Source organism: Suncus etruscus, chromosome 13 (assembly GCF_024139225.1).
Source record: "Suncus etruscus isolate mSunEtr1 chromosome 13, mSunEtr1.pri.cur, whole genome shotgun sequence".
In the NCBI taxonomy this organism is placed as follows: Eukaryota; Metazoa; Chordata; class Mammalia; order Eulipotyphla; family Soricidae; genus Suncus; species Suncus etruscus.
In genome coordinates, this window is record NC_064860.1 from 31,959,089 (window position 1) to 31,968,925 (window position 9,837).

General features: G+C 40.5%; 1 protein-coding gene across 1 annotated transcript in view; it reads right to left on the bottom strand.

Moving 5' to 3' along the window:
- CFAP91 (cilia and flagella associated protein 91) overlaps nt 1–9,837 on the bottom strand; it is a 71,696-nt gene that overhangs the window by 23,022 nt on the left and 38,837 nt on the right. Inside the window, exons 11-14 of the mRNA XM_049785548.1 lie at nt 7,962–8,078; nt 6,265–6,336; nt 4,571–4,717; nt 1,560–1,781 (exon numbers count right to left, since the gene is read on the bottom strand). Coding sequence (XP_049641505.1) covers nt 1,560–1,781; nt 4,571–4,717; nt 6,265–6,336; nt 7,962–8,078 — 558 coding nt within the window. The remainder of the gene's footprint in view (nt 1–1,559; nt 1,782–4,570; nt 4,718–6,264; nt 6,337–7,961; nt 8,079–9,837) is intronic.

The window sequence follows — 9,837 nt, forward strand, 5'->3', positions numbered from 1 at the left end:
GTACAAAAATAAACTATAATTTCATAAGCATCTGTAATTCTGCATGCAGATTTTACATACAAAATTCAAGAACCTTTTCAGGAACCAAACTGGTTTCACAGTAAAAAGACTGCACAGAAGTATAAAATATTTATAATATAGCACCTTTTGAAAATATTATTTGAGAGTATACCATCCACAAATTTGTATATTCATTTATTTTTAAGTGATATGTATAAACATCATTAATATTGTATTAAGTGCATTAAAATTAACAACCAAGTGGGAATTAGAGAATGACAAATTTTAGAAGAAACATGAAATGAAGAATACAATTAAAGCCATTCATTCAATTTTGGATTAAAGAGATATTAAAGGGATAAGGCACTTGCCTTGCATATGGCTAACCAGGATTCAAATCCCAGGTACCATATATGGTCCTTCGGACTCTACCAAGAGTGACCTCTAACCTGAGCACTACTAAGTGAGACCCCCAAACCAAAATAAACTATTCAAATATTTTTCAAATATTCAAAATTTTAAATAAAGAAGTTAACCATTTTTTGGTTCATTTTTTAGTCACAGCAGATGGTGCTCATAGGCTCAGTGTTGGAAGTTATCAGGGGGCCCCATGATATCTGGTACCAGGAATTAAACATGGGATCCCTGCATGCAGAGCATGTGCCCAGTCAGTTGAGTTTTCTCTCTTCTCTCTCTCTCTCTCTCTCTCTCTCTCTCTCTCTCTCTCTCTCTCTCTCTCTCTTCTCTCTCTCTTCTCTCTCTCTCTCTCTCTCTCTCTCTCTCTCTCTCTCTCTCTCTCTCTCTCTCTCTCTCTCTCTCCTTTCTCGTTTTAAAAGGGAACTTCTTTGAAGTTCCTTCCCTCACAAATACACTCCAATCTTCAAGATTTGATCTTGAGGAAGGAAAGAATGCTTTGCACTGTTACTAGATGATCAAATTACTGTGATTTTGCAGCCTGATCACTAAAATTTCATCACCCTTGGGCCTTTGTCAAAATTCTAATTTGCCTCCAAGAATTCTAAAACCTTTATGTATTTAGACCAAACTTCTCTTCTAAAGGATGTCTTGTATATTCACATGCTGAAATGTCACCACCACCAAGTTCTCAGACTTAACAGAAATCAAAGTCCACTCCTGTCCCTAACCATTTGCCCTCTTAGCTGTCTCACTTCAGGACATGGAACCATTATCCCTGTTGCTCAAGCCCATTTTCCCTTCAACCTGTTTTTCACACAGCAAATAGAGATAGGTTTTTTGAAGGAACAGCCTTTTTAAAACATGTCATTATGCCCATTTGTTGCTTTTATGAAATTCATCACAGTTCTCTAAACCTGTACTTATTTACATGTACATTTAAGCTCCAAGGAAGAGTCCATGTCCAGCTTTCGGGCTTCTTAGGTATCCCACAATGACTTTGCATAGTATCTAGTATATTGAGAGAATACAATATAGATCTGCTGAATGCATGAAAAATGGAAATGACATGTCAATTGCAGATTTCCTTTGTGTGAACTTGACTCCTTTAGACCCCTTCCAGACAACCTGCTGCCCCCACTTGCCTCCTTAAATATCTGGTCCTCCTCCCGCAGGCGTCTTTCCTCCAACTGGCGTCTGCCACTCTCCTCAGCTTCCCGCATCCTCCTCTGTCGTTCAGCCAGCAAGGCAAAGGCATGGATCCTCCTCTCTTCCTGAAGTCTCACCAGCTCTTTGGATAGGAAGTCAAACATGTCAGCCAACACTCTTCCTTCCAGTCCAGCCAAGTGGTTTTCAACTAGGGATGACTTAAAAACAAAACCCAAAAAAGAATATCACATTAAGGATGCAAATTCCACTGAGAATGGTGATTTGTGATGAGGTGTATCTGATACCAATATCTATCTCAACAGTCTCTTCACTCTCAGTATGAACGAAGTTTTTATTATCTAGTTTTTATTATCTAGTTCTGGGTCCCAGTACAAAGGTTCTTATTAGGAAAATGCAGGATACAAACCTAGACATTATGAGAAAGCACTGATAGATTATCATATTTTTCATACCGTAAGACACACTTTTTTCTCCCTTATGGAGTGAATGCTGCCTGAAGCAGGGGAAGAAAACATCTAAAAACCATGTGAGTCTTATGGTCATGTGTGTCTTGTAGAGTGAAACATTGGTACATTCCTCAGATTATAAAGAAGATTTAGAGAAAAAAAATTATGCTAGTGTCCAAACAGAATGTATTTTTCTTCATTCAATTTTATTAGAATGTGAAATGCCTCAATTTTTCCAGACATGAGGGAAATGTCAAGGCTTTTTGCAAGAGATAATATTGAGAGGGTTAATAAAATATAATATTTTAGAAATTTACTCATGATTCTTTTGAAATTTTTAATGCTCAGGCCTTTAACACAATTAGGGAATTTTAAAGTTTTGACCAACATAAAAAAAAACCATAGTACCATTTTTATCTTTTTGAATAATTTAAAACTACCTTTAAAACAGAACAGGGAAAAGTCTAGGCTTCTATGATCACTGAAGTAATCATGGTTGGGAGTTCTCAGTCAGCAATAAGCCACAGAATCTATTTATAGCTTTGACAAATGGAAAATAAAGGTATTTAGGGAGACTATCAGTTACTTCAACTGTTACAATTTCATCTTATATATCTCCTATAAAAAATCAGGAGGGCAATTCTGCAAGTTCTGCAACATCTTACATGTACTGCATCAGAGGCAAACCTTATTTGGCTGCATTTTGTTTCATTGAATATTGAAAACACTGCATTAAAAATATCGAATGTTTGTGGCAGCCTGGCATGGAGCAAATCTAAGCATTCAGAATTTATTCCTGGCTCTGTGCTCAAAAATCACTTCTGGCAGGTTCAGGGATCAAACCTGAGTCCGTTCAGGTCAGTTGCATACAAGTCAATGCACTATTGCTGTGCTATCGCTCTGGTCCCAGGAGTCATTTTTCTAACTGCATATGTTTGCTCTGTGCTCTGTGAAGCATTTAAGATATGTGATATATATATATTATTTTTGGGCCACACCTGGTGACGGTCAGAGGTTACTCCTGGCTATGGGCTCAGAAATCACTCCTGGCTTGGGGAACCATATGGGATGCTGGGGGATTGAACCGCAGTCCTAGGCTAGTGTGCAAGGCAAATGCCCTACTGCTTGCACCACCGCTCTGGCCCCATATATTATATTTTTAAGGGTTTTTTTTGAGGGGGACAGAAATCTGAGGCCCCATAGGTACTCAGAATTAACTCTCAGTTCTGTGCTTAGAGATCGCTCCCAGCTATGCTCAGAGGCAGGGTTGAACCTGTATCTCCCACACACAAACTCATGCCATGAACTCCTTCCTTGACTCCTAGCTGACAGATATCAACAAGCATTTATTTATTAACGGAGATCAATGAGTTGATATGCCTAAACTGATGGAGTGGCATCTACCAAAGTCTATCAACCGAAAGTCTGAAGAAACAAGGAGGGCATTTTCCATTCAGATCCTGACACCTATTCCCTAATGGAATAGAAGTGTAGTCTTTTTTAATTTTTTTGTTTTGTTTTTGGGCCACACCTAGAGATGCTCCTGGCTCTGAGCTCAGAAACCACTCTTGGCAGGTTTAGGGGACCACATGGGATGCTGGGGATCGAACCCAGTACCAGTAGTGTAGTCTTATTTCATCCTTTTAGAATTCTTAGATCTCCAGATTCAGAAACTTAAGTGTCTGCCTTTCCTTCTTTCTCTGGTCCCTCTGTTGGCTGACATAGCCTGTGGCCTTCTTTCTCTCTCCTCCAGTCTAGCTCCTCTAACCTCAGAAATCATCAGTCCTGGTGCAGGTGAAAGCTGCACACGTGTTCCAACTGCGTTTGCTCAGATCCCACTCAGTGCAGGAGTGGCATGTCCCCTCATCAATGTGCATGTTAGCTACTTCCTGTAAAGCTACTTTTTCATAACATTAAACTCTCTACAAATGTATCCCTTACAAGCTGATTTAAGATGTGTGAGAGAGGGGCCGGAGTGGTGGCGCAAACAGTAGGGTGCTTGCCTTACACGCACTAACCTAGGATGGACTGCGGTTCCACCCCCTGGCGTCCCATATGATTCCCCAAGCCAGGAGCTATTTCTGAGCACATAGGCAGGAGTAACCCCTGAACGTCACCGGATGTGGCCAAAAACAAACAAACAAACAAACAAACAAAAAAAGATGTGTGAGAGGTAGTAAGACGGCCTACTCTGCAGTCCCAAAACAAGACTATGTCTAAAGACAACTACAAAGGAGAGGAGAAACATTTGCAGGTTTTTGGTTAGAGTTACAAATACGAGCTATCAGCAGACACAGGGCTGAGAGTATCTGACGAAAGTCATAGAATATTATGAGATAGTAAAATGTCTACTATAGTTTAATCAGCATGAGCTATCTACAGATCAAAAACTTTGAAGTGTTTTCTGCTTTCAGAGTCCATTTACTCTGTTAGGTGCCATCAACTGAAATATAAAAGTCACCAAATATATAAGAAAAGTGAAAGAGAAAAAGGTTGTCCTTCCTCAAGAAAGAAAGTGACAGGAGAGAAATGGAGAGAACCTTGTGCTCATGCAGGTTTCTTTGTTGCTGTAAGGCCAAGGTCACTTGGTTCTCGGCTTTCTTCACCAGCATGCCATCTTCCTGCAGCGCATGACTGGTACGCAGTTCCTGGATCAGTTCCAGGCGCTTCTCCTTCCCTTCAAACATCTGCAACAAAGCCAAGCAAAGAGAGAGACTTGTAGTGAACACTAAAACACATGTGCAGTGAGCTGTGAGGCCCTGTGATGGGAGTAGGATGGCTAGAAATCAGGCAGGGAAAGGGACAGGGAGCTTACTTATTTTTTCTCTGCTTGACTTTTGTTTTTATATGGGATACTGGGATTGAACCTCATTAAGCCACATGCAAGGTAAATGTCCAGCCAATTGCACTATCTCTCCAGCTTGATTACTGAAGAGACCTTCCTCAGAGACACTGTTAGTTTATTATTGGTTACTATATATTATATACATATATTATATATTGGTTATTTATATTAGTTTGCTAAACCTTCTCCTCAATATTTTGCTCCTTCCCTAAAAAACACAGTACATGGCCATCTTTTCTTTTCCAAAAGATCTGTCCCTAGACTATAATGCTGATCACCATTCCTCCTACTACCTGGAAAATACTGAAAGAAGATTTTAAAATAATGCTGAACTTGAGATGCTTACTCCACTTCCCTGGGCTTATTCCTCATAATCAAGTCTCTTAAAAGTCATAGTTGTGAAGACCAGAGAGACAGTACAGGGGTTAAGGCACTGGTCTTGAATGTGGCTGACCTTGGACTGACCCCAGTAACACACAGGGTCCCCCTGGCACAGACAGGAGTGATTGCTGAGCACAGAACCAGTGATAAATCCCAAACACAGTCAATGCCCAAAATCCAATAAAATAAAATAAAATAAAATCATTATATGGATATACATAAAGTATAGCTGGGTTTGATAAAACTGTTTCTACTCTACCAGAAAGACTATTCAGATCAAGGTTTGACAGGAAGACAGAGTTGAACTTACTGGCAGTAAATACAATCCCTCTTAGACTCATTGACTTGCATTAAAAATGGGATTTTTGATAGAAGAAAAATAGACACATACAGAGAGCATAGAATATATAATTGGGCATATAGTAGAGGTTAAAAATGATACTTTTTAAAAATTGATTTTGGTGCCACACCCAGCTGTGCTTAGGGTTTACACTGGGCTCTGTACTCAAGGATCACTCTTGGAATGATACAATGCTCACTGTGCTCAGGGAAATATTTGTGGTACAGGGGTCACTGTACTGTGTGTCACTGGCTGTGTGCAGGTACTTTAACCCCAGTATAATCTCTCCAGCTACTAAGATGACACTTAGTATTATTTAACTATTTAAGACTTCACTTGTAATTCAGGAATTGCTAGATATCTTCAAGCACAAATAATTATATTATACCTGGAAAATTAAGAAATCCACTTAATTTGTGAAGCTTTCATAGTTCAAAGTTTCATAGTTCAAAGTTTCATAGTTTTCAGTAAGAAAATTGTGGGGTTTAGCAATTTCACAGATATGTGAGATTCCTGCACCTATGTTGCAATAGAGGCAAAAACGGTAGGTTTTTATTCTCTCATTGTGTTTTAGCCCAACAAAGGAAGTGAAGAGAATTCCACCAAGGAATCTGGCCCAGGAACATTTTAGAAATCTCTTCTGAAAGAGAAATACTGACACTACTCACCATGTTCTGAATTGCTCTGCCCCGGAGTAACTTTTGAAGATAGATCACAGCCATGTCTTTATCTTCCTCATCCTAAAAGAAAAAAGGAAAAACCAAGCAGCTTATGAACTATAGCAATAAACAGCCAATGGAAATAAATGTATATCAAGCAAAAGAGTCATTAATAGGTGCCAGAGTATACTGAATACAGGGTATTTTAAATACTACATAATGTATCATGAATATTCATTACTATTTTCCACCATAAATTTTATTAAATCTTATCAAAGGTGATATTCACCTGATGTCATCCATGGAGACCTATATTTCCAGTCTTTTTAGGGAGGAGGTAGAAAAGGGACATAGCTGTCAATGCTCAGGGCTTATTCCTGGCTCTTTGCTCTGGACGTGCTCAGGAGACCAGATTGCTTGGCTGTAATTAAGGCGAGAACTTTATTAGCTCTAAATATCTTTCTGGTTCCAATTAGTTGTTTTGTATTTCATTTTGTATCATTCTTGCCTGCAAATCCTTTCTGAAGCAACAAGAATTGCATACAAGGAACAAAGCAACAAACATCCAAAACATCAAGGAATTGCATTCTTTTTGGTTAAAAAAAATATTGAATCACTGTGAGATACAGAGTTAGAAAGTTGTTGATGGGGGCTGGAGCAATAACACAACAGGTAAGGCATTTGCCTTGCACATGATCAATTTGGGTTTGATCCCCAGCACCACATATTGTCCCCAGAGCATGCTAAAAATGATTTTGAGTGCAGAACCAGGAGTAGTAACCTCTGAGTGCCACCATGTGTGGCTCAAAAAACAAAACAAAACAGAAAGTTGTTGCTGGTTAAGTTTTAGTCATGCACAATTTTTTTATATGTTTGATAACAGAAAACATCACTAGTCAGAGACAAATATAAAGTGAAAGATACCATCTCAAAAGAATTTAGCTAAACTGGCAAAGTCAGCAATAATAAACAATTTAGCTATCCACAAAAATCACCCTCAATAGCAATTTGAGGAAAGCAAAAAGGCAAGAGTATGCAAATATAATTAAGATGCCTCCACATGGAAAAGAAAGCAATAGCCAAATCAATAGAATTGACACAGGGAAAAGATAATGCATAAACCACAGAAGATGCATGAACCCCCTGGGAGACAAGGAGATGTTCTCCAGAAGTAAATACTACTGGTAGGTAGGAGGGCTCCAGTCCTCCCTCCATAAAGGGCTTTCCCTTGCCCCCCCCCCCCCATCCTTCCTTCCTTCTTTTCATATTCCTTTCTCAATTTTGTGGCCACACTCAGCTCCTGTATGCAAAACACATGTCCAAGTCTGGGAAATCCTAGCGTTTTCTCTTCATTTTTTTATTTTTTTAGAAACTTATGTGTTTTCATTATTGAAAAAGGTTATATTTGCATCCCACTTCATGTAGCTTGCTTTGGGATTGTTTGATGTTTGAAACCTAAACATAAGAAAAGTCTTGAGAGAGGCTAAAGAGAGTACAGGGTGATCTCATACGATCCTCTGAGCTTACTAGTAATAAGCTAAGTACAGCCTGGTTTAGCTCAAAAAGCAACAAAAACAAACAACAAAAACAAATCTTGGGAAATGAACACTTGTTAAATTCTTGTTTTATTTTTAAATCCAAACCATATGAATGAATTAACAGCAGTACTAAATTTACCATTTCAAAGAAAAAAAAATCAAACTTACAATGGAGCCTATTACTAAGGTTGGAGTTGGAAGCCGAGGCTGAGGAATTGGCTTTCTTTCAAGAAAGAGAAGAGGCTTCTTGGGTTCAGGAACCTCATACTTCTTAGCCAACAGTGCCTGAAATAACAATTCATGTCATTTCTTGTCTTATATCTTTTTACTACCATATCTAGACATAGATAAGAGTGTCAGTCAGAAAACCTTCTCTATGTCTATGCCTGAACACTGAGAAAATCCAGACTGAGGCATTTTGATAGGTTGCTTTGATGTTAATAAGGATAAATCATCCACTGAGTAGGGTTGGAGAGATAACATAGCAGGTTGGGTGCCTACCTTATAAGCAATTGACCCAGGTTCAGTCCCCAGGTCCTGAAAGCCCACTAGAAGTGATACCTGAATGCAGAACTAAGAGTAAGACCTGAGCACAACCAGGTATGGCCCAAAAACAAACAAAAATTAATCACTGAACAAACATGGCATATATTCTAATTGTATTCATTTATATCAAATATTTGGGGATTTTACCCTAATGAAAACAAACTGAAATTATTTTGTTCATGGATTTAATAGAACTGTGAATTGAGGCTGCTTTGTAAAGGTTGTGGAGAGAAAGGACCTTGGAATAAAGGGAGTCTGGGGTAGTACAGTTATAAGACATTACTATTAGTACTATTATATACTACAAAACAGAAGTTTATTTGCAAATTTTAAATTTAAATATTGTTTTAAGCTCATGAGAATCTAAAAAGATATTTAGGAATATGAAATTATTCATTTTTTGTTTTTTGGAGGGACCACACCTAGAAGTACCTAGGGAGTATACTCCTAAGCTTTCACTCAGGAATCACTTCTACAGAATTTGGGAGACGAGATGTGGTGCCAGGGATCAAACTTTCCCTATCCATTGTATTATCTCTCAAGCCTTAAAATTATTTTTGAGTTAAAAGTTTCTGTATTAGCCAGGGATGTAGATCAGTGGTACAACACATGTTTTGTATATGTGAGACCATTAGTCTGATACTTTTAACATAAAATTCTTTTGGTCACAGACCACTCCACATGCCAGGATTTCTGGGTGTTTGACTGGTATGTGGGGGGCTCTGGGCAGGACAGCTAGCCACAGGTCCCCTGGGCTGAACTCCTAGTCCAGGGGGCCAAGATCCCCCCAAACCTGGTGGGTCTTCAGGGCCACGCCTGGTTAATCGGGCCCTGGGGGGAGGCGGGGGAGAAATCCCGCCCTTTGCATCCCAAAACTGCAGAGGCACGGCTGGGCTCAGACCACTCCACATGCCAGGATTTCTGGGTGTTTGACTGGTATGTGGGGGGCTCTGGGCAGGACAGCTAGCCACAGGTCCCCTGGGCTGAACTCCTAGTCCAGGGGGCCAAGATCCCCCCAAACCTGGTGGGTCTTCAGGGCCACGCCTGGTTAATCGGGCCCTGGGGGGAGGCGGGGGAGAAATCCCGCCCTTTGCATCCCAAAACTGCAGAGGCACGGCTGGGCTCAGACCACTCCACATGCCAGGATTTCTGGGTGTTTGACTGGTATGTGGGGGGCTCTGGGCAGGACAGCTAGCCACAGGTCCCCTGGGCTGAACTCCTAGTCCAGGGGGCCAAGATCCCCCCAAACCTGGTGGGTCTTCAGGGCCACGCCTGGTTAATCGGGCCCTGGGGGGAGGCGGGGGAGAAATCCCGCCCTTTGCATCCCAAAACTGCAGAGGCACGGCTGGGCTCAGACCACTCCACATGCCAGGATTTCTGGGTGTTTGACTGGTATGTGGGGGGCTCTGGGCAGGACAGCTAGCCACAGGTCCCCTGGGCTGAACTCCTAGTCCAGGGGGCCAAGATCCCCCCAAACCTGGTGGGTCTTCAGGGCCAC